The 25,995-nt window shown below is 38.2% G+C and overlaps 1 protein-coding gene across 1 annotated transcript; it reads right to left on the reverse strand.

The window, feature by feature from the left end:
* Positions 1-11,223: 11,223 nt before the first annotated feature.
* LOC107945079 (serine/threonine-protein kinase ATR) lies at positions 11,224-23,922 on the reverse strand. The gene is given in 16 exon segments (XM_016878927.2): positions 11,224-11,548; positions 11,681-11,875; positions 12,106-12,729; positions 13,151-13,720; positions 13,833-15,232; positions 15,235-17,222; positions 17,564-18,820; positions 19,620-19,929; positions 20,419-20,494; positions 20,584-21,156; positions 21,255-21,399; positions 22,043-22,167; positions 22,295-22,629; positions 22,814-22,926; positions 23,089-23,233; positions 23,612-23,922. Coding segments are annotated over 16 exon segments (8,214 nt in total). The 5' UTR covers positions 23,802-23,922; the 3' UTR covers positions 11,224-11,380.
* Between the last annotated feature and the right edge of the window lie 2,073 nt (positions 23,923-25,995).

A 25,995-nucleotide genomic window follows, 5' to 3' on the forward strand; every position in this document is an offset into this window, starting at 1 on the left:
CAAATTGGCGGTAACTAGTTGTACGAAAGGTATCAACATTTTTTTTTGCTGGTCGTTTCTTAAGACAGTAATTGGAGGTTTCTGCCGATAGCGTTTGTGATAACTCCTTGAGAAACGATAGATGACTGGGATTTCTTCCTCAGCTGATTGCGCTGCCACGTTTGCTCATAGCCAGACATATTTATCATATCGGACAAGGGACCAAAAATATTGTTCGCGATTAAGTAACATGGTAGCCTCTAGGATCACACCTATCATCGATACTGCTTATGACATGTGGGATCGAACTACCACAAAAAATATCCTTTAGAAAATGAGCGAGACGTAGTCATTGACATGAGTTTGTACTACCAACTATTTAGTATATACATTATAGTGCTTCCACTATCCAGGTGTTTGTTCTTTGCACTAATGGGTAAGAGTTTCTCGACAAGTTACGAGCTCGTCCAACGTTAATTCCATGAAATACTGAATAACCTAAGCACCATCAACATCTAAGGTGCAGTGTACCTAACGAATATACTGTTTCAATAATAGATGCAATTATACGACAAGGCCTATGATACGGGTATATGACGTCAAACTTAGCTGAGTGCATCAATTCCATACTAAAGAAGACGCGTTATTTTTTGGTGACCTCGTTTTCCAAGGAAACATATAGTGGTAACAACATATGTTGGACAGATAGTGGGCAGCGGTACGTGGTAAAATGAAGTCATGAAGGAGAGCTGACGGAACATAGCGAGGGTGAACACTATATATGTAACGTGCCACTCACATTGAAACCTCTATTTTTACATCACGAAGCATGCTAGGCTTGAGCAGGACATGTTGACGGCATCCTATCATGTGAACCTAATAGTAGGGACTTGTAATTGTGGGAGATTTGAAGTACTTCGGTTCCCAAGCACACATATGATTGCCACATGTGAGAACATACTAATTGAGCACACGTCTTACATCAATGACGTCTACTGACTAGAACAAATCCACAGTGTGTAGAGTCCTGAATTCTCGATTGTCCTAGATAAGACTATGTGGTCGCCGGTGTCCAACGCGCCGTATGAGTTAGGGTCAAACAATGAGCTGCATCGCGTCTCAAAAGGTCACCCGAATTCTACAAGGATAAGGAACAACATGGATATTCGAGAGAGGGACAATCAACAGAGATTATGAGAGTAGTGTAGAAACCCAGGACATACGAAGGCAACATGTTCTCTGTACAAGGATACATTGGGGCCTTAGCATTGATAGAATTATTTTTGTCCAAATAATATTCCAGATGCGATGCTTCCTTTATTCAAAAAATTAAAATTTGTTATGTATTGTTAACTTCCACATGACTTACGTTACACAGAAACAAACACAAATGTAATGTTCGAATAAAATGGTTTATTTATTTATTTATTTTTGTATATATTTACATCATAATATTAAGAAAAATAAAATTACATTAATCGTGTCATCGGGAGAATGTGTGTCGCAAGGCGGTGGACGACAACTGCGTGAAGGATTTCTGTGTACAATCGGAGATACATCCAAAGACGCAACCAAAGATGTATCTGAAGGTGTAGGCCTGTAGACTTTCTCCTCAGCATTATTGTCGCTGGGACTCCCACCTACTAATGCCCATTGGCCTTCATCTTCGGGTTCGCCAGTGTCGTCATCGTCCTCCGTTGTCAATTGCTGCATGGTCTTAACCTCCCATTGTGTATCCAGCACTCCAGCGGGCAATGGTTGCACTAATGACTCACCTTGGTAAAACAGTAATGCGGTCAATGTTTGGGTCACTATAGGCGAGTAACCATAAAGTGCCACAAATCTCAGATACGTCGGCATCGGCATCGAGTGCTTCATGGGCATCTGCATCTACATCAACATTGGCATCATCATCGATGGCGATGCATGCCCCGGTATCTAGCCCAACATCTGGGTTGGCATTTGGGCCAATAGAGGGTAAAGTATACAGGGGACGTCGATGCAAGGAAATATGTACCTGCGTGAACAAAAGAACTAACCACTTGTAGCGGTGGTCCGTACTGTGGTGGTGCTTGTGAAAAAACATGGGGTTAGTGTAATAAACTATAATATGTGGAGTGAATTGACTTATATATTGCGTAGACACATGCGGTACTTCTTCTACTGATGATGATCCCGTCGTGCGACTGCGTCCCCTCCTATACTGCTACTGTGGCGGTTATCATTGCCTCTTGTGCCAAATTTGCTTTCTATTCTCTAGTGACAGCAAATACGACTTGTCAACGAGTCTAAACCATAACATGTACTCGACAACTACCACCATGTCCGTTGAGAAAAATGGTTCACGGACAGGTAAGAATTGCATCTTGCGCTCCCAAGCCTCGATATGCTTCTCATGTGGTTGCGCCTAATCATCATCGTTCTTCCCATGTATGTCCACTTTTTGCAGGTCCTTTAGGTCTCACGGTGGCGGCAGAATTCGTTGTATCCACCCGAACTGTCACAATACCCGATATGATTCGTGCATTTCCACCGTCGTGTACACTATCAACAACACATTGGCTTCCCACATCTCCCGATTGGCCAGCACTTCTGGTAATATACAAAATATGATATCGGAGTTAACATACGACATCCATTCAAACTAAAAAGCAAAATTGTAAATATCGTTATGTATGAATTTTTTTTATGAATCATTACGTAATTAATATAGGTTTGAAAGAATCAGTAACTAACCTCGACTTTTGAGCATTGGTTAACAGTAGCCTAAAATCTTCCAGCTTCTCAGGTAGTCCCACGGAACTCGGCCTATGTCTCCACCTGTATAAACTATATGTTAGTCAAAACGTATAATAAATAAAAAATTTTACTGTACAAAATAAGTATTTATTATTAAATGATGTTTACCTCGTCACCAATGGAAACATATATGGGTCGGTCATTTAAGGCGTAGAAATGGTAGTTACCACCCAGCCTACGGCTGCAGTAGGAGCAGGTAACCACCAATCGACATCTTATTCGGTACCGTGGCCTGACACATCTCTCGGTATAACGTGGACAAGACGGTCGATTCTCAACTTAGTTTTTTGCATTCATTGAAGTCTACTAGATGTAGTAGACACCTTACGTGCACCAAATTTCGAGATTTGTTGGGCATTAAAATGCCCTTGATTGACGTCATGATGAACGTTCTGGCATATTGTTCTATGACCTCTTCCGTTTGGTCTTGAAGGAGCTCATTAAAATTTCTCTCCAACCAGTCGATCGATATTTGACCACCTTCAAACTTGTCCAGAACCTTCCTCAATAGTGCTCTGCAGAGATCCACTTTACCCAGAACAACCCCTGATCCCTGATGATTGACCCATCCACTGACAGACCGAGTTGTAGTCCTACGTTCTCGATTGTGATTGTACACTTGCCGCATGAAAAATTGAAAATGTGTGTTTTGGTCCTCCATCTTTCCACCAATGCACTGATTAGTATAAAATCGAGTTTGCAGCCCCCAGTCATGTAAGACGCATACAAGAATTCAGCCTGCTATAAGTGACCACGAATTTCAGGGATCGTAGGCTTTCCTATATTATGAATGAAGCCCTCCAGAACACGATTATCAGCCTATTTACATAATAAAAAAATCAAATTAAAAAAATTAATTTAACATAATTGAAAATAATAAAATTTAAAATTTTGTCTTACCATTATTACTTGGGTGGCAGAAATATACTTGTCATCGAAGCAGATTAGAGAGGCGGTCATTTGTGAGAAGTCAATTTTAAACGAGATAATTAAAAAATAATAATTTTAAATGAAAATGTCAAAAAATTTAAAACGAGAGAGCTGAAAGAAGGATGTGAATGAAAAAAAAATTGGGGTATTTATAGGGTAAAATAATTACCGTTAGGTTTAGGATTTTAATTTTTTTACCATTGATGTGGTAGTGTTAAAAAAGTCGTTGCATGGTGCCATTGGGGAAAGCGTCTCTCTCTCTCCTAAAATTGACATATTTCTCAAAATAAATAAAAAAAATAACGGCACAACAGCCTGAACAAAAATTAAAATCAACATATATAGCAAATTTTGACAAAACATTTTTTCTTAATTAAATGATTCCGTCATCGTTGAAACCTATTCCTCTCATTCTGTATTTCTTGTCACCGTATATGTGAGCTTAATGCTTCAACCCCAAATTATGAGCATTGCATAAATTTATGGTCATAAAAAAGACGAGCTTGATTTGGTTTTCTATCTATTAAAGACTTGCACAAAGCTCAAAAAGCAAGTTTATTCATCTTCTATCCATTTAAGTTGTTCTCAGGCAAGCTTAAAAGCCCGACCTTGAAAATTATGTGATTGCATGAGAGAATCAAAGAAGATTTTATGTGAAAAGTTAGGCTTTAATTTCCTTCAGAGTTACTACAAAAACTCCTTTGCAATAACTTCCTACATTTTTGTCATTGTAAGTAGAACAAATCCACCCGAGATTTACCATTTTAACTCCTAAACAATTCAGATTATTGGGATTTTCGTACCTTTTATATGAATTTTGACCAAACAACATAGATTGAAATTGGGTTGTTCGGTAGAGGTTGAGATTTTCAAGCTATTTCATTTAAGGTGAGGAAGCCAAAATCCAATCGATCTAGGTTTTGTCGGTTTCCATTGTTGATTTCATATTCATAAAAGTACCACTCGAAATGGTTTTGTTGAGTTTTGGTATGATCTCTTCAATCTTCTAAATTCATTCTTAATTTCAAATTTTGAGAGAAGATGAAATGAGTGGTTGATTTTTTAGAGTGACAGAAACAATAATAAAAAAATAATTTTAATTTTAAAAAATTTTCATCTTACACGATAAAACAAGTACCTTGGCGGGAAAATTACCAATAAAAGCCCATTTATTTTCAAAATTATCGAAATGGGCCAGGTCCTAAATTAATTATCGGAATGGGCCAATTTCCCCCAAATGCGTCCACGTCAGCGCGTTGTCAGGGGATAACGCAAGAAAACGCTTCCTCAAGGAAGCGCTTTGTCCACGTGGACAGAAAACACATCCTTGAGGACGCGCTTTGTGTCCACGTGGACAAAGCGCTTCCTTGAGTTTGCGTTTTGCCCATGTCTACTACAGTCCCCAACGACTATTTTCTTGACTGTTGGTAACCCCAACGGTAAAAAAAACACTATAAAACCCCCCTTTCATTTTTTTACACTTAAATCCTTTCCATCTTCAATCTTTCAATATTCTCTCAAATTCCTCTCAAAGCTCTCTTTAATTTTTTTTCGAAAAAGCTCTAATTTTATTTTTTTGAATTTATTTTTTTAAATAAAAAAATTTGATCGTGTTAGCAATGGCCGGAGAATTAATTCGTCTCGATGATAAACACATATCCGTCGAACAAATGTAAATGGTAAGTGTTAAATTTAATTTTTAAATATTATTTAATATTTTTTTCATTTATGCAATTTTAAATAATTTTATTTTATTATTTCTTATAAAAGTGTGTAGATCGGGTATTGCAATGCTATATCCGTAATATGTCTGGTCCTCCATCACCGTTGATAGAGAATTACCTGTGGGAAGTGGGTTTTTGGCACGTGTCGACGATAGGCCGGGGGTCCAAGTTGGACTCGAAACTCATTAGTGCGTTGGTAGAGAAGTGGAGACCCGAGACGTACACATTCCATCTTCTATGTGGAGAGTGTACTATCACTTTGGAAGACGTGAATTTGCAATTGGGATTGCCAATGGACAGGTACACAGTCATCGGGTCCGTTCAAGCTGGTGATTGGGGAGCAGTATGCTACGAGCTTTTGGGTGCTATTCCGGATAATATTAACGGAGGTCGGATCGAGATAGGCTGGTTACGAGACACATTTCCGGAGCCGGATGATGATTCTATCGAACTAGAAAGAATACGATATGATCGGGGATACATTCTTGAGATAATTGGAGGTTATCTGATGCCAGACTTGTTACGAAACCTTGTACATCTGAGATGGTTGCCGAAACTCGTTGATTTTAGAGCAGCTGGTGAATTTAGTTGGGGGTCTGCCGTGTTGGCAACATTGTACCGGGAGATGTGTGGGCGACACGACCGAATAAAGTGAAAATCGGAGGTTGCCTATCACTACTACAATCATGGGTACGGTTTCGCTTTTCATTTTTACGTCCTCGAGTGGACCACCCATATACATTCCCACTCATAATGAGGTAAATTTTATATTAGATTTTACAATTATTACGTAGATTTAAAATATAATCGTATGCTAAAAATTTATTTAATTAGGTGGAACCATTTGGTAAGTTATATTGGATTACCTACCTCTCTTGAAGATATACGACTTCTATTAGACCAACAATCGGAAGGACAAGTAAGTATTAAATAAAATAGATATGCATAATGAGATAGTCGATTCGTATTTAGTATTTAGTATTTAATATTATGTATATAACTAATATTTCCATCATGTTCATATAGTTTCAATGGACACCATACGAGGATCCGACAATTCGGGCAGTAATTCCGGATGAATACTTGCAAAATTTGAACGCTTGGCTTGTGAAGGTCTCATTGGTCAACATTGCGATCGTAGAGATGCACCAGTCAGAAAGAGTATTACGACAATTTAGATTCCGACAACCGATTCCTGTGGCATCTAAGGTGCTGGATGATCATCACAGAATCGACTTACGGCAATTGCATACGGATTGGCCGAGATTCTGGTCACACTATATCCAAATGTGGGAAGATTGGTATGACTATATACCTACTTGGGAACCGATCATCGTTCCAAATTTAGCGTGCATGCTGGAATACATGCCATGGTTTAGGATCCATGGCAAGCCATATTTACTGTCGGAAGAGGAGAGGCAGTGACAATTACGTGTCCAAAGGGAACGACATGGCCCTTTAAATCCAAGAAGAAGGGATGACAACACAGGCCCATCAATAGCGCCCACACAATCGCCAGTCCCAACAACAGCACCCACACAGTCACCGGGCCTAACATTTCAACCGATGACACCCACAGCACAGCCTTTTTAGATGATGCCAGGTGCGTATCCTAGTCCTTTTATGTATCTTAACCCTTATATGTTTCCTTTTTCTAGTCCTATGGCAGGTTGGAATGAATGGCCCGGTTCATTTCCATTTTCGATTACTCCGAGTGGACCGCCGATCTATAGGCCGCCGTCACATGAGGGATCGCACGAGGGGCCGTTGGGGAGCTCTTCTTTTTACCAATCCCCATCACCTTATGAGTTTCAAACACCTTCGTCATTGGTGATGCAAACACCTCCGCAGTCAATATTCTATCAAGGTGTGTCATCCTCCCAACACCGACAACCAGATCCCTTACCGGAGGAACCAGAATCCCCGCCGGAGCAACCACAACCCCAGCCCAAAGCTGGACAAAGGAGGAATCCAGCGTGTAACCGTCGACGACCTCCATGTGGCACTGAATCCGGCGGGCACAGACATTGATTTTTATTTTAATATATTTGTACAAATATTTTGAATATTTTTATATTATTTCATGTAATAAAATAGAAGGTTGTTTTGAATAAAGTAATTGTAATTTACTTTTATATTTTAATATATTTGTACAAACATTTTGAATATTTTTATATTATTTAATATAATAAAATAAAAGGTTGTTTTGAATAAAGTAATTGTAATTTACTTTTATATTTTTAATAAAATAGAAATTCTTTTAAATAAGGAAATATTTTGAATATTTTTATATTATTTCATTTAATAAAATATAAATAATACAACATAATTTTATACATCAACTATCAACTATTGCGATTTGGACATGATCTACTTGTATGGCCTAGGTTCCTACACCATCCGCACAACTTCTATTGATTGGTTGTTTCTCGAATATCCATATTGTTATGTATTCTAGTCGAGCAAGGTCGACCCTTTGGTTTCCGACGCAATTCTCTATCCGGTAACAGCTTAAAGGGAGCAAGCGATACAGACGGCCACTTACGTTCATCTGGGACCGGTGGGAATACGTGTCTCCAGACGTTGTACATGTATTCTAATTTGTACACTTCGTCGACATAGCTCATGGGATCCAGACGGAAATTCTGACAAGCTGCAATTACATGAGCGCATGAATAACGAAGTGAGTCGCAAGTCCTATTTCTCAAGTGTACACGATATTGCCCGCCAGTAATACCTTGGTGCGGTTTGCAAACTTCGTCACACGAAACCATAAGTTATCTCGATCGTGACACACTGTGTGCATGGTGTTCGTTCGCGTATTCATCTTTTTAATTTCTTGCAATACCTTCATGTACCATACATGGCCTCCCTGCATTTGGCCTGTATAACTCGCTACTCGCTTTGAAAATAGAGCTGCTAAACGAAAATATGTCTCTCGCACAACTGATGTTATCGGTAAATGGCGCGTTCCTTTTAGAATAGAATTTATGAATTTAGCCAGGTTTGAGGTCATATGACCATATCGTAGGCCGCCATCGTATGCTTGTGTCCACTGTTCGAAAGGTATGTTACAGAGGTAGTTCGCGCCTTCGTCGTTAACTGAACGCAAAACTGCCAACATCTCATGAAAACGGTCTTTACTTGTTTCATACCCTGCCAATATAAGTTCATAGCGAATATTACATACCACTTTTTCATTTAGAATAAATTCAAAATGACAAACGAAATTATATTAATAGAGACTAAATACCCATGTTGGTCACTTGTCGTCGTTCACTTTTAGATAGATATTGACTGTAGTAGTTGGAAGCAACGTGTCGATGGTGTATGCGCTGCCATAGGCTTCCCTATCGGTCAATTACAGCTAGTATTCCGGTGCCCCGATCTGAAATAACGCAGATATCAGGTTGGGGGCACACATGCCTCCATAACCTAGATAGAGAGAAATCTCAATCATCAGTTGACTCCCCCGGTGTTATTGCAAACGTAATTGGAAGAATTCTCCCACTGTCATCCTGTGCCACTGCTAGCAATAGCCGATGGGTATATCTACCAAACATAAAGGTACCATCAATTTGTACCAATGGCTTGTAGTATAGAAATGCATCTCGGCATTGCTTAAAGGTCTAGAATAGACGTTTGAACACTTGGCATCCACAGAGCAATCGGTCGTTGTAGTACGCATGTTCCGTTTCAAGGTCTGTTATGTAACCTGAGACGTATCTCTCTAGCACTTGATACTACTGTCATATTTCATTATATGAAGCGTCCTACCCACTATGCATCTTCTCCAATGCCTTCTGCTTAGCTATCCAAGCATTGCGGTAAGAGGGCGTGTACCCCATTTGGCTACGAATATTGGCAATTAAGACCGGTACTGAAGTCATGGGATCTGCCTTCACCATGGGTAGTATTAAGCTAGCTAACATAGTTGAATCCTTCTTCTGGGCGTTTCATAACATCCCCAATTGGATGTAGATTATCAACAACTAGAAGTTGATGTCGTTCCCCAGTACATATTTCCAGCATCAAACATCGACCCATCGAGGTGCATGTCCCATCCACTGACAGAGTGTCGTGCAGGGGTTGTGTATTCCATACTGCTGCCAAACACGGGCGGTTCCGTGTTTTGTAACCCACTAGCGGAGTGTCAGGCAGGAGTCGTGTATTCCTCTCGAACAGCAGTCACAAATGCATCATTTGGCGATGCAAATTGTACATATAACTCAATATAGGGTGCTCCACTAGCGAGATGAGTCTGCACCATTGCCTCCAAGCTACAAACACCTTTGATGTCGAACGAGTCATATGTCACTGGATCAACAGAAACACAAAATCGATACCTAATAGACAAAACTTTCATTGGCGTCGTTCTGAATATTTTACGCCTAATTCTTTTACGAAGTTCTGTCAAATCTATGTTCTGGTTAAAAACCAATGGCACTGTAATCTCCGATAAAAAAACAACACCGTTCTCGGTGTGACGAACCTCACCATCATAGTAAATAACAGCACTAATACGTTCACTCATCTTCAATTTCTATCCTTCTTAGCCTCTCTAATTTTTTTTGTTGTAACTTATGCAACCTGAGAAAAAAATTTGGCTCATTTATAGCCTCAGGCCAAATAGGAACTACTGTAACAAAAGAGCGTCCACGTGGGAGCTTCTTTCAATATTTTTTCTGACATTGCATCCTGCTTGAAGCATTTTTTACACTATTTGCTCAGAAACATCTTCTAAAAATTATTTTTTCAAAAACTTCTGTAGCAAAATAGCGTCCACGTGAGAGCTTCTTTCAGTACTTTTGCTAACAATGCATCCTGCTTAAGGCGTTTTTGACACTATTTGCTCAGAAACGTCTTCTCAAAATTATATTTTCAGGAACTACTGTAGCAAAAGAGCGTCCACGTAGGAGCTTTTTTAAATTAAAATTTTAATTAAGTGACCTTAAACCCCAAACCCTAATTTATTTAATTTTTTTATTAAAAGTCCTAAACACTAAACCCTAATCTAATTTTTTTAAAAAATTATAATTAATTTACTCAAGTAACCCTAAACCCTAATTTATTTAATTTTTTTCTTAAAAACCCTAAACCCTAAACCCTAATCTAATTTTTTTTAAAATTTATAATTAATTTACTCAAGCAACTCTAAACCCTAATTTATTTGATTTTTTTCTTAAAAATCCTAAACACTAAACCCTAATCTAATTTTTTAAAAATTTATAATTAATTTACTCAAGTAACCTAAACCCTAATTTATTTGATTTTCCTTAAAAACCATAAACACTAAACCCTAATCTAATTTTTTAAAATTTATAATTAATTTAATTAAGAAAACCTAAACCCTAAACCCTTATTTAATTTTTTCCTTAAAATCCTAAAATCTAAAAACCCCAAATCCCTAACCCTAATTGTAAAAAACCCTAACCCTAAAAAGGGGGCAAAACGCTTCCTCAAGGAAGCGCTTTGTCCACGTGAACACAAAGCACTTCCTTGAGAAAGCATTTTCCTGCTTTATCCCCTAACAACGCGCTGACGTAGATGCGATTTGAAGGAAATTGGCCCATTCCAGTAGTTAATTTAGGACCTAGTCCATTTCAATAATTTTAAAAATAAAGGGACTTTTATTGATAATTTGCCTTACCTTGACATTCCTTGATAGGTTGAACATTTTTTTTTCTAAATGGAAGTTAAAATTTTGAGCTAAAAAACATAATAGAGTACCAAAAAAGTTAAGGTACCAACAGAACATGAACTTGGGCCACCTCCGTTCCAAACAAAAATATGATTTAATCAATTTGTATTTAGAAAGATGGAAGTTACATCCTCCCAAGCGAAGCATGAGGGTTTAAACAGTTTCATTTAATCTTACACTAACCAAAAACTTTACTACAACAATATCATCTATATATACAACGTTCCAAGATATTTTTACATAGTTGCTAAAACCATGGCATCCACCATATATACATCTTTCCAAGATTCTTGTGAGAAACTGCCTCTGCAATCAAACGACGAGCCTGACCTTCTACAGCTAGCGGTAGAGACGGTGCTGCTCCTACACCGACAACCACTCCTTGCAACCTTGCCTCAATATTGCTTATGGCCCGCTGCACCACAACAAACACACGCATGCTTTAGTTGTTAGGCTATAGAGTATTCCATAAACCTTTTTGCATGACAATGTTGAACTAGTTAAAAGGTGCAAATAATGAACCAAGTGCAGAAGAGATGATCCAAACCTGTGCATGTGGATTCTGAACTTCTACACCACTGGATTTGTGAGATTTTGTCCACTCTACAAGAGGATCATGAATGAAAGTTTCAAGAACACTCATCAAGGTCTCCCTATGTGTCCTCAGAACAGAAAGTGTTATTTCACAAATCCTCAAAAAGATGCCCTCATATCCAGTGATGCCCAGTCCATCAATCATGTTCTGTGGGTTCCATGTTAAATGAAAACAACACAAATGAAAACAGAGCATTAAAATGCATGTGATTTGAAAATTACAATCAATGCGCTACTATATTCTGGAAAACGAGATTGGGAATAAGACTAAGATTGTCATTCAACAAATTCAAGTAATTGCATGTAGAAACATAAAATGTCAACATACCACAGAATCCAGTGATTGTGCAAAAATTGCATGTACTAAAGACCATTTACCTGCGTTAGCCTGAAAGGCACCAGCTCAGGCTTCTCCAATTGCAACCCCTTATCAAATAAGCAACTAAAATCAACGTGAACACAGTCACCTGTGGTAGAATCGAAAAGAATGTTCTCCCCATGTCGGTCACCCAGACCCACAATATGCCCAACCATGGACCAAACAGCTGTTGTGTGAGCATAAGCAACTCGAGCTCTAAACCAAGCAGCAGGCTCTGAAAAAGTAGTTAAAAACCATTGGTGGAAAACTGGTGGGAACATTGGAAGAATCTTGTTCTTCAACATCTCATCTTCCGGTATTTTACCAGAGCATTGATCATAAATCCGTTTAATTTGGGGATTTGTTTTCTGCCTGTCAAATTTGCCACATGTGATGTAAATGTCTTGAAGAATATGCCGGAGGCCTCGAGTATGGGGTACCCATTCCACCATGCCACAGTCCTCTGTAAGAGGAATCACTGCAAATGTACGAATGTAAAGCTTCCTCCTACGGCTTTCAGGATATTTTGATAGTAAACGGTTTATCATTGCAGTAAACTCCATCATGCGGGCATCTTTCCTGAGGTCATCTTTGGGCTTGCAGAGGAATGGACGTTCAATGCCATCACTGCCCAATAATACAATCTGAAAATACAACAATGGCATCAAGGTTACAAAGATGTAGCATTTCACTATTTAGACTCCACAGGCAGTTGGTTGAGAGAATGTGATAGAGAACACATCCACCAATACCATAAAACCCTAAAAGAACTACTGAAGCACATGACATAACTATCTAGTTCAGAAGTCTCCCTGACTTGAAGTATTGAATCTAGACCAGACTATTTAAAAAAAAAAAAAACAGAATAAGAGCATAATTCGATAAAGTGGGCTACACATGGCATTTCCAACTCTATCCCTGTTGTACAAATATGGGAAATCTAATTTAAACTTTGTAATACCTTCTCAGACAACCTTATCTCCAACCAAAATAAACAAGCACAAGAAAATATATTAAAGAAAAAATTTCCCTCCTTTGGAAAAGCAGGAAATGTGAATTACGTACTTTCTTAGGTCGCTGAAGTGATGAAAGAATCTCAGCCTCATCAGCTATGCCAGATATCGAAGGAAGCTCCACACCAGCAAAGATATCAGAAGAAAGAGATTCAGTGAGATCCACATCATAGGTTGGCAGACTGACAGTAAGAGATTGTTGAATTGGCATGATAATTCCAAGAGGCATCATCCTTTTCAATGCACTAAATTCGGCTGAGATATTAATAGTCCTCGATTTTGGCTGGCCCGCATGGAAACACAGCTTGATAAGATGATCAACCAGGCTAGCAAACTGCAAAAACAAATTATTGCCATTAGTTCCTAGGCTAAATGCTTTTCGTGCAACTTGAATGATTTCTGCAGCTGCTTCCCGCCTAGAAGGAACTGTGGACTTTGAAACTGCTGCCATAATCCATAGTGCTTGTTGTGGATATTGCCGGACAACAGAAATGATGATGTTTTTGACCAGTTTAACAATATCTTCATTTTGGTGGCAAATTCTAGACACCAGCTGAGGTAAGACTGTTAACCATTGATAAGTTGGCAAATCTTTCAAACAGCCTCGCATTATACTAGTTACCTGCCAAATGATGAATCAATTAAGTGTCAATCGTTAAGGAATAGCTCCAAAAAGTGTCACCACACTTATAAGAAATCAGAGATAAAAGTTCATTCTGAAGTGTTGAACCTACCTTCCCTTGGACGTTTTTCAAATCCCTATTAGAGGCAGCTGAACTTCGCTGATAAATACTCCCAAAGTCAAACCACAAGGTTAACAACCTTGGAAGTGCTTGAAACAGATTCTTGTGGCCCCGATGAAGCCCCTTTGCATAGAATAACAGTACGTCAGGAAGATAATACCACCAGTATTTCTCAGTGTTTGAGTTTGAAGGGGCAATGGCAGAAGCTGAGGGAATCATCCTGGGACCTAGCTCAAAATTCTCTTCTTGACGTTTCCTGGCATCAACAAGTACTTCATCACAATATTTAGCCATATAAAAGTACCCTTTCTCCCACTTGGGTTGCAGTTCCCTCACCCTTGAATAAAGACTTATCACATCCTCCTTCTGTTTCTGCCCAGTGTAATGAATCCACCTAGAATACAGGAGGAGGGTCTTTGCAATCTCTTGGTTCTCATTCATAGCTTGAGTATCACTAGGTAAAGGTTGTGGGTTTAGCGGAACCAGTGAAAGGCTAGTAATTGATGATATTGCTGCAGAGCCTACAACCTCCACTGGCATGTTCAGAAGAGATTGCTGCAACTCAGCAATGGCACCATCAGAGCGCCTAGTACTCCAAAGAAGCTTAGCCTTTTCCATGTGAACATTAGGCGCACCAGAAGCCTGTGCCTCTAGAATTGCTTGGTTGGCTGTTTCATAGTGGCCAGCCAAACGACAGAGCTTCGCATATTGAAGCCAACAGTAACCAACTTGAGCACCAAGGTTACTAGCACCAAAAACCAGTCTCCTGAAAGCCAACAATGGCTCCCTTGTCCAGAGTGATGGTTGTGTAAATCTGAGTCGACTCTCCCAGTTCTCCATGACTTTTGAAAATCCGAAATCACCCAAATGAAATGATTTGTCCAGGAAAGATTCATTGATGAGAAGAGTATGGAAGTCCTCTAGCTCTCGTAGCAAGTGAAGTTTGACAATAATTGGATAAGCCCGTGTGTAAGAATCCATGCCAGCAGCTGCCAAAGGAGCAATGAGAGATTGTTTGGATAGTGCAATTTTCTCCGCAACAGAGAATTGATCCCTCTTCATCATTGCCTGCAGAATCTTTGCGACATCAAGGTCAAAAGAAGCATTACTTTCAGAGCTGCTGCATAGTAAGCCCTCTTCATCTGCTCCACTAAGGTACTCATTCATCAGGTCCCACCTTCCAAGCCTCCATGCAGCCTGCACACCTTGCATGCACCATGTTTTCTTGTATTTGGGTATTCTTGAAATTAAGCCATCCACATGAGTAACCATGGCCTGAAGATGGCACATGTTTAATAAACAGTTGAGAACATCAGAATGCCTCTGAACAGAGGTCGGTTCCATCTGCAAGGCCTGCTCACAAACTGTCAAAACTTCTGCCCAGTTTCCAGCCTTTTGTTTATTAAGAGCTGATCTTGTAAACTGTGCGACTTACGTAAGCATGCTAGTCCTGACAATCCATCAGGCTCATCCAGACAACTGTATATTTCCATTAGATATGAAATATCTTCATCCTCAAAAATGCCACTTCTCTCGGAAGCAGGATTAAAGGAACCTGATCTTCCTCTCACAAAAGATTCAAAATACATTAAAGACCTTGCATAAGCCTGACACCTGAAGGAAGCCCTAGCAAGGGTAACCTTTGGAATTGCACTTAAAAGCTCAGAAACATATTTACACTGTACAAGAAGTTGATCTTGACTTGCAGATAAAGCCAAACTTTGATCCTTTGACTTGGATACCTGGTGCCTTGAAGCTGATGATAAAGACTGAGAGAGAGCAAGCTCTTGTTTAACATCATCCACCCACTGACCAAGATTATCAAGAAGAGTAAAAACTGCTTGAATGCAAACTTCACTTTGTCGACCACTGACTCCATAAACAGCAGCTCCACTGTTCTCTGAAGCTGCAGCATTAAGAACTGATTGGATTTCTTCTGTAATACCATGCCGTGCCTCTTCTGTGCCATGACAGACAGCATTGAGGACTAAATATGGCAACAGATACATTGCTGTTTGCATATCATGGCGAACTATGCCTCGACAAGCATTAAAAATGCTTGCACGAGATCCAATTGCATGTGCAGTCAGCTTTTTTATCCAAGAGAAAATCCACCTTCTGAATGACATAGAAGGCCTATAAATTGGTCCAGCAGATGCAGAATCAGCCACGTTTGGAAGCTGAAATCTAGAGGTTAAGCAAGGGGCAATTATCTCTTTAACATAATTAGAAAACCGATCCCATAATTTCTGACCCCTACTACTGTTCCCATTGCTACTATAAGAAGTTTTGATCCCCAAGGAACTGGTTTTTAGAGGTTCCTTATCCTTCTTAGTCTGTGACATAGAAGCAGCATTCTCATCCAGTGATGCCTCACAACCTGCAATCTTTAAAAGCTCTTGTATAGCTAAAGCAGCAGAATCCTGAACAACTGTATCAGGCGCCGCCCTGAAAGCCCTTGCTAGATGCTTATGGATCAACTCAAAAATAAGGTCATCATCTGAGCATTGAATTTTAAAGCGTTGACATGAAACATTCCTTAATTTTGCAGGATCAACTGCACCAAGAGCTCCAAGGCAATCAGCACACATTAATTTCAGCCGCTGTCCTACTACAGTCCTTGATTCCTCAGCACAACCTCTGAGCAAAGATGTGATCAAAGAGCTCAAAATATCCATGTCCGAACCACCTTCACCATTTACCAGAGCTGCAACATCCTCCTTTCTTAATTTCAGCAACTTGCTCAACTCAGTCACAACCATATATCTTACATTCAGGTTCTCATGATTCAGACCAGCAACAACATCTCGTAATTGATTCTTCAGGGTCATTGCTCCACGGGCTTCTTGTATAGCTTTGTTCACTTCCGTTAAAGCCAGAATACTGGGCAAAAGAGGAAACTCATGAATATGCTCCTTCAAAATAACCCTGTTCTTTAATACAAGTTCTTCTAGAATTTCCACTACCTTATGCAAATGAGCAGACGAATTTTCTGTATCTTTCTCCAACAAGGGTATAAGAGCAGCAAAAACTTGAGAAATTACATGTTTAGTGCTAGACGGTGATACCATTGCCAACTGCACAATGAAATAATGCAATACAGAGAGTCCTTCAGATTGGAGTGATTCTTTACCAATAGCATGCATGAGAATCACCATTAACTTTGGCACGTAGGTATTCAGGTGAGAACCCATCATTTTGATTAGCATCTCAATACGTTTCAAAGCTTGCTTCTGCAGTGAAAAATCCTCTGAATGGAGCATTTTTCTGTCGATACTGTTAAGGAGGCCCACAAAATGATTCCTCAAGAAGCCTGGAAGATCCTCAGCATCAGTCAGCACTCTAGCAACCTTTTTTATCATGTGAGGCACTCTATCTAACCTATACAGAAAGCAATCATGATCAGTATTGTGCCCTCCAATACTTAAAACATTTTCTGTGCCATTAATAAAGCATTGAAATGTTGGCTGTCATCCAAAAAGAAAACACAATATAAATGATTTAGAATGAAGGATATGTCCACAGAGCATGTGAAAAGAAGTAAACAACAGACATCTGTGCAAAGTCAAGCCAACATGCACCAATCACAAACAAACACTTAGTAAAGTTCATGCAAGTGATATAAGGGGGTATTTCAGAAAAAAGAGGAAAATAATTAATAAACGTATTTAACATTCGATAATTTTATTCACAAGATTCTTAGATAGGATGGAGGTTTATACCTACTATTTATTTCATTCAAATCACCGCCATCAAGAAAGCATATAAGTTCATCCAAAAGTGCAGGCAATGCAGCTGCAAAAATTTCTTGGTTATTAGAGCCAATTTGTGCATGGTAAAATTGTAAAGCAGAAAACAACTCCTTCTCATCTGCTTGGTGGAGAGCAAAGGCAAGCACTTTTGGCAGCCAATTTACTATCAGAGGTACCACATCGGTGTTTAAGCACTTGGCCAACTCATATAACGTGTCAACTGCTTGATTGTTATCCCGCTGTGACACTACAAGCTTTGGAAGAACAACAGGAATCATCTTGTTAAGTAGCTCTTTAGTTTCAACACCAAGAACTGCCTCTGCAAACTCTTTCACCATTTTCGGACGGCTTGCAAGCCTGATAGATAGATAATCAAACAGCTCATTGCGAATATAAACAGCTTTAGAAAGCAATAGTTCAAAGCCTCCATTAAAATGGAAACAGCAAGATTTGTGTATTAATCGTGATGCATTCAATCTCACAGTCAAGTATAGATTGTCCAGTTGATCAACCAATAAGATCAGGGAAAACAGGAAGAGTTTACTATAAACATCAACTGCCATCATAATTTCTGCAGTGGATTCCAGAAGAGTCTCTATTATCTGGGGATCTTCAGTGGCTGCCAGAGCATTTTTAATCATATCCAAGAAGTTTTCCTCACTGCTTTTACTTGAACCATTCCCATCTGAAAATAGAAAACTCACTATTGGATCTTGAAGGAACGAACTAATCTGAGTGCAGAATGCTTCTCTTATGGACTTCTTTCTGTTCAGCAGCAGAAAATCAATGCATTTAACCCACTCTGTTCTCATTTTAAACAGAGCATCCTGGGGGCCATGTAAAACAACCCTTCGAATAGCTGCTACACAGGCAAGCTGAACCTCTTCGGAAGACTCATCAAAAAGCAGATTAATATATAAAGAATAAAGATGAGCAAAATCAAAACTGTGACTACTCCCCAAACTATTTGGTTCCAGCGGAAGCATGACTCTAGAATTAGGCTCATCTTTGTGCAACACACTACCATCACACTTTGAACACCAAAATCCTTCTAACAAATAATCTAAAGTCTCAATCTGTCTCTCATCTTTGATATTTAAAAATAATTTGCAGGAACATCTTTGTGTTCCGTCAACACCACGGTAAGATCCACAGAGGCATGATAAAAATCCAAGACAGTAAGGAATCACTTTCTTAACCTTTTCATGCTTATCTTTCTCCAAGGACCTGTTTATTCAAAGGATGGTAGATACAGCAAATGTGTTCAAGTCAGGAATCTTTGCAATAATCATTTTATCCAAAAGATAAGATACCCATCCCCTCTTCACCACCCCTCCCTCAGAAATAAAATAAAGATTAGCATAGAATTTTTTATCCACATTCCAAGTGATCAAAACAAATAATAGAACATGAGACTCTCACACTCAACATGCTAGGCAGGCTCCTCAAACTAACATATGAAAGGAGTTTACAATTAACCTATTTGAACAACCAGCTATCATTGAAATTCACTGGTCTCAATACTCACGATGTCATAGATCCTATTACTAAAAGTTTGTATTGCACGCACAAACCTTTGTAATAACTTGCTTATAAGAAAAACAAATGATCATGCCACAAGTAGACAGTAACTACTTTAATCACAAGTGTTACATGTACAAAAGGAAGGCAAAAGAGTAAACATAAAGAAATCATTAAAAAAAATGAGTTGATATATGAAACTTCCCAAACAAAATAAGGAAAAAAGAATAATTAAAACTTTGTTTAGCTGGCTGATAATAGCCTAATGAAGAATTCTCAAACTTCTTGATGCAGGAATCTAGTTATGATACAAAAGAGTAAACCTTTATATATGAAGCATAAAAGAATACACCTTCCCTGCAGCGGGAATCATCATTAGCATCCATCATATTTTAAACATGGCATTTGAATGAAATTTTAGACTCCAAACCTCATAATAAACTATAAAAGGTTACAAATGCTGCCAGATATGCAAATGAAGAAATAGGTCCAATTTCTCACTTACTCCAATCTTCTAAACATGTTTGCTAGAGTATCAAGACCAGACGAGATCACCATAACTGGCATGGAAACAAGAGCTTCTTTTCTTACTTCTTCAACTTCATCATGAAGAGCTAAGTCCAGAACTTCAAAACCAGTTCTAGAACTAAAGCTTGGACCAAGCTTCGATGCAACTTGAATAGAGAAGAGTTTTGATTTCCATGGAAGATGAGGCTTGGGGACCACTAGAGTGTGGGTCCATGGAAGCTTTAGCACCACATTTATGTCCACATCATTCTCACTCTTAAACAGATTTTCTTCAAAGAAATGGGACCCTAATTAAGAATGGTTGAAACGGACCACATTAAATACCAGACATAATTCTGGCCAAAAAAGAAAATACCAAACATAATTAAGCTTCAAATGAAGTACATTTTCAGAATGAGGAAAAAGATTCAAGTCACTGTTCATGTAATTGAGATTAAGCTTAACAGGGTTGAAATGAGTGATATGAACTAGTAAAGAGCAGAAGAGGGATTATCAGAAACTATATCTGCAAAGAAGACTTAAATAATTATGGTTTAATTTTCATACAAATACCCGTCTCTATGAAATTGATCTCACGGGGTGTACAATTTGTTGCATTCACAGATGAGATTTATGAGTATGAGGCATGCTCAGTGAAACTGCAACATATTGGAAGCTATTTTCTTCATTTTGAGACTTAGAAGGCACATTAAATTGACAAGCTTTTTAATAAACCATATTCCTAATTAGTCAAGTTCCAATCAAACTTCTAACGAAGGTTAAATTCACTGCCTTACCTTGTATAAGCAGCATGCTATGAATTCCTTCCAGGTACACGGAAATATCAACTGTGATTGCACTCTCTAGCTTTGCCTGCATGACATGAACCTACATAAAATGAAGGGAAACCAAGAAAACGAGCAGGTTATAAAGAATTCTGCATTTTTCACATCTAAGATCACCTGCTCACATATCCAAGGAATCCAAGACTGCAGCTGTTGAAAGATGGAGTGTGACATATTGGTCTGAGGATATCTACAGAAGGCAATGGAAAGCAGGCTAAGAGCTGTTAACGCAACATCTGGTCTTAAAGTATCATTTTTTACCCTAGGAGCATTTAAAGTTTCAATAAATAAAAGAAGTGACTCATGCATAAAGTCGGCATATCCTTCTCTTCCATAAGAAATTATATCAGTAATTTTAATATCCCGTGGAACATTAGCGTTGGAAAACTTAATTGCTCCATCTATCTTTTGGCGTTTGATGTCGAAATTATCAACATCAATGATACGTCTTTTTTCCCCAACCTTCGGACTTGCTATTAGTTTACCACTTGAGGTTGATAAAACCAGCTTAGTATGATCTGTTCTCTCTCCAACACGATGAGGACCAAGAACAGAGAGAGCAACTTGAACACAGTCAATCAACAAAATGCATGGCTCAGGACAACAAAGTACATTAATAAGAGATTCAGGCCTCCATATATGAGGGGGACAAGTTCTTGAAATCCGTATATATGCAGTGCACAATGCAACCTGGAGATGCATATACATGAGTTCCAGAAGATACACACATATACATATATTTATTGTTTGACTGTAAAAAGGTGACTGCGTACAGAAACTTGGTTTACCTTGAGCTCCATGCTTTTGGTTCTCCACATTGAGCGATGGAAAATATTAACTAAATCTTCAGCTGTTAGCTTGACAACATCATCAGGACAGCTAGTGTGCATTGCCCTAAGGCAACCACCTATGGAGGAATCATATGCTGAGCTCCTGAAAAGTAAAAATGGTAGAATACTAAGAATTAAAGCAATAAAAAATTTTTAGCCCCAAATGTCAATAACATAAGAATTTTCTATGAAGAATAAGTAATCAAATTCAAGCATGCATGTAACTACTTAGAACTCTAGTTATAACCCTCACACAATCTAAACCTCCAAAAAGGCATCCATAATTTCCCCAAAAAAAGAGGAAAAGGTCAGAAATCCTCATAAAACATTAAAACCCACATGTCCATGAGGTGCCATGTAGTTGACCACTAAGCTTTTGTAATCTTTCAGATAGAGTACAATATTTAATACTCATTAATTAATGATAAGCACTCTACTGAGACATAAGATGCTTGGAATTGATAAAATAGGCCATGAAGAAACCATGTTAATCAGAAGTTTGCCATTTGAAATTAGCAACTAACGGGCACAATATAATACACTATCCATCAAGGTCACAAACCTAATTAAACCTATACAGGATAAGGTTATGTCCCAACTCCCAAGATTTAGAAGTCAATCTTTGAGTCAGAATTTTTTAAGTATTTCACATGGTTCCTACATATTTGGATTGTGTCCTCTTAGGAACATTATATTCATCAAATATAATTTCTAGTAAAATAAGCGTCAGATATCAGAAGGCACACCTGAATACAGGGAGCCCCTCCTTGTCCTCACCTAAAATGGTGGATATTGATTGGATTAAGTTCTGATGAGGAACAGTGTCATAACTCATCACTGATCCAATGACACGTGCAAAGTCAAAACATGCCTTACAAAAAAATTAAATTGTCAGCCACCACAACAAGAGGATATTAGAAACCGTGTGAACAAACTAAATAACCAAGATGTAAAAATTGTGTTCAAGAAGCTCACTGCCAAACATACATAAAACCCACCATTTGCAAATCAGCATCTCCATAACATAAAAGAGAGCATGCAGCAGAAACAAATGATGTATTCATGAGACCTTCTACATATAGTGTCCCTTCAGTTAAACATTTGCTAAGAAACTTTATGATCCAAGTTGCAAAAGGCAGCCACCTGTCTCTGCCCAAGAGGTTAATCAAGATGCCAGGGCCATCAATGGGTTTATTGCTCGTTGGTAGATCACAGAGACATGTAGAATCACTTAAATTTCCAGAAAAGGACCGATGGAAACACTTTAAATGTAATCTGGCGGCTTCTGTAATTCTTGAGTTTTCCGAAGAGAGGGATGCTATATGCAAAATATCTGGAAGGATATAAAGGGGTGTTAGTTCTCTTTTTTGTTTCCATATGCATTACGGTTAGGATGCCAAATAAAAGAGGCATCATGGATTAGACCAAACATAAATCATAAAATAGAATTAGTCAATTACATAAGAGAGCAGAGAAACCATAATAATATCAATTGAAATGCTGAGAACTCCTTTTACCTTCAATGGTACACATGGCATCGATGAAAAGTGTTCGATATGCATCTCGAGATCCGGTACGAAGCAGCGATAGAAGGGGTCCAACTGTTTCAAAAATCACTCCATGTCGAGAACTGAAATGCGTAGATAATTCTTGAAAATACGGGAAAAAAGAAAGGAAAACATAAAAGAAAAGGTACGAAAATGCAATGAACAAATTTAACAAAACACAAATGCATGATGAAAGAGAATCCTAAAAAAAGCTTTGAACAAAGGAGTGTTATTAAATAGCCAACCTAAATGCAGGTTCAGCAAAAAAAGGCAATATCCGACCAATCAGGGGCAAAACTGCACTAGGTTTGCCATGGTAAAAAACTCCAGGAAAATTCCTTGCTGTGTGAGAAATGAGCTTCAGCACAGCTATAACTTCTCGTTCATTGGCTGCAACAAGTGTAACAGCAACAACAATAAAATTATTTACAGCAGAAGTCGCAAATTTCATGAGAATCCGTTAAAAAAAGAGAAAGAAAAGCTAACTTCTTAGCTATCAGTTCGCTCAGAAAAGAGAAAGAAACGAAAAGGGAAAAAGAGTAAAGCGCTTTTCTTTATAGTTTAATACTTGAATCTTGAACGACATCGAAACTTAGTTTTCTTACAACACCACTTAAAAGGCTAACCTTCTTTTACTTAAATCTTATATTCTTTCGCAATCAAGTGCCCAAACTTAAGAAACTGAGAAAACCCAAAAGAAAAACCCAGCAAGTAAAAATTCCCACATTTCATGAAGATCCAAAAGAAAAGGAAGGAAAAGAAAAATACCAGAAGAAGAGGGAACAACGTAGCCGTTAAGAAGATTGGGAAGAACAGCACGGAACTTGGTCTCTAAAGCATCATCGTCAGCGCAAGTGCTAAGGTTGTTGTTTGGAGGAGTGGAAGGAGTTGCTGCAATGCGTTCACGAAGAGCGTGAACCAAACTCGACAGAATTCTACTGTTACTAGTATTAGCCATTGCATATCTTCTCCGCTCCCTTTCACTTTCGGACTCCCAGTTTCCAAACCTTGGGATTTTGGCCCTTTTTCCCTCTTTTCACTCTCGCTCTGTGCCACTACGCTTTGCCGCTTTGTTGTTACCCACGCTTGTTCCTTTTATTTTTTTAAATTCTCTTGTTGGATCGGATCCGTAAATATTCGTATCTCTAGAGTCAAGGGGTTCATGGCCGGGTCGGATTCTGCTCTAATTAAGTATGTAATAATTCTATCTATAAATGAATTTCTTATATTTCAATTATATTTTTATTAAATTTTTAAATATCAACAATTTAATATTTTTTTATTTTCATACTATAATTTAGAATATAGTATATTTAACTTTTTATATGGTATATTATATATTATATAAAAAAGAAAAAAAATATATTACAAAATTGAAAATAGAATCTCTATTTAATTTTTTTCATACTATAATCTCTATTTGTCTGCTCACGGTAGCATGTCTTCTTTTCTTTGTCTGATTTCTTTTGAATTTCTTTTTTTCTTTTTGTTTAGGTCATCATTGTTTTATGATTTTTGTTTTGAACAATGGAAAAAAAAACTTATTAATTTGAGTATAAATGATGGTGAAGAGAAGGCTTGGCAATTTTCTAATGGATCTTATTTGCAGAAAAAGGCATATGAGTTCAGTCTTGTTGGTTGTTTTCTTACGGCAAGTGTGGTACATTTCCCCGCGATACAAAATACAATGGCAGATCTCTGGCATCCATTAGGGGGTATTAATTTTATTTTAAGGGGAAAACGTTTTTTATTCAATTTTTTTCATGAGCTTGATATAGATCAAGTGATCAATAACCACCTTTTGATATTTCATCGATTAAAGGAGGATAAAGATTCGATGCAAGTCCCATTGGTTTTCTTATCTTTTTGGGTTCAAGTATAAGGTTTACCTATTGGATTATTTTCTGAAAATGTTGCTAGACAATTCAGAAAATTTCATTGGAGTTTTTATAGAGTATGACTCAAAACAACAAAGTCGTGGGTACAAAAACTTTATGAGGATCCGAGGTCAAGTAGATGTTCGACTTCCATTAAAGAGACGAAAGAAAATAAAGATTTCTCAATCAAACTTTGTTTATGCGAATTTTAATATGAGAAGTTTACACTTTTCTGTTTTCTTTGCGGATATTTAAGACATGGTGATAAGTTTTGTCCAGTCAGATTAGTGCATAGGCTACAAGAACTGGAGTTAAGTTGGGACTTGTCATTGAAAGCACCGTCGAGGAGGGCTGCCCCCACGACCAGCATTTGGCTTCGTGAGGAAGATGATGCAAATTTCTTGAATGTCAAATTTGGAAACCAAAATTCGAGGAGGAATTTACGGAGATTAGTGGGCAGGAATCATGGCACAAAATTAATCCCATACTGGGGTTTAATTTGGAGTGGAATTTGAATCCCTTGGAAAGGAAAGTGGTGGGCTGTTCAAGTGGGTTGGGCAAGGACATTATGGACCATGATTTGAAAGACAACCCATTAGAGGGTATTGAAAGCAAGAAAATACTAAGATCGGATTTTTCAGGCTTTATAGTTTCTAAGTATTCAGATTCGCTAGAGAACGTTGATGGGTGTGACAAAGCCCTACTTTAAAGGATATTGACGGCTGTTAAAGGGCAAACTGACCGGACGCAATGAAAATTATTTACTAGAATGTTTGTGGTTTGGGGAACTCACGAGCTGTTCGTAGAATTCAGCATGTGCTGAAACTCTATCATCCTCAACTCATCTTCTTTATGGAGGCAAAATTAAATTCAAACAGTATAGAGAAAATTAGAAAAAGGTCTGACTTTCAATGTGGGATTGATATATTGGTTGATGGTACTCGTGAAGGGCTCAGTCTTGGATGGAATAAAAGGAGCTCTATTACGTTGAGGAGTTTCTCAAAAAACATATTGATGTGGAAGTGTAGAAAGATCCAATTAAACCAAAATAAAGGATGACAGGATTCTATGGTGTTCCGAATTTTCATCATAGGATCGAATCGTGGAATCTCTTACGCTTTTTAAGGCAGGATCAAAACTTTCCATAGATGATGTGTGGCAGCTTTAATGAAATTTTGTATGCATTTGAAAAGAAGAGTAGTGTTCCTAGGGATGGTCACATGGAGGAGTTTAGATCTGCTTTAATGGAACGTCAACTGGAAAATATGGGTTAAT

Source organism: Gossypium hirsutum, chromosome D12 (genome assembly GCF_007990345.1).
Source record: "Gossypium hirsutum isolate 1008001.06 chromosome D12, Gossypium_hirsutum_v2.1, whole genome shotgun sequence".
Lineage (NCBI taxonomy): Eukaryota > Viridiplantae > Streptophyta > Magnoliopsida > Malvales > Malvaceae > Gossypium > Gossypium hirsutum.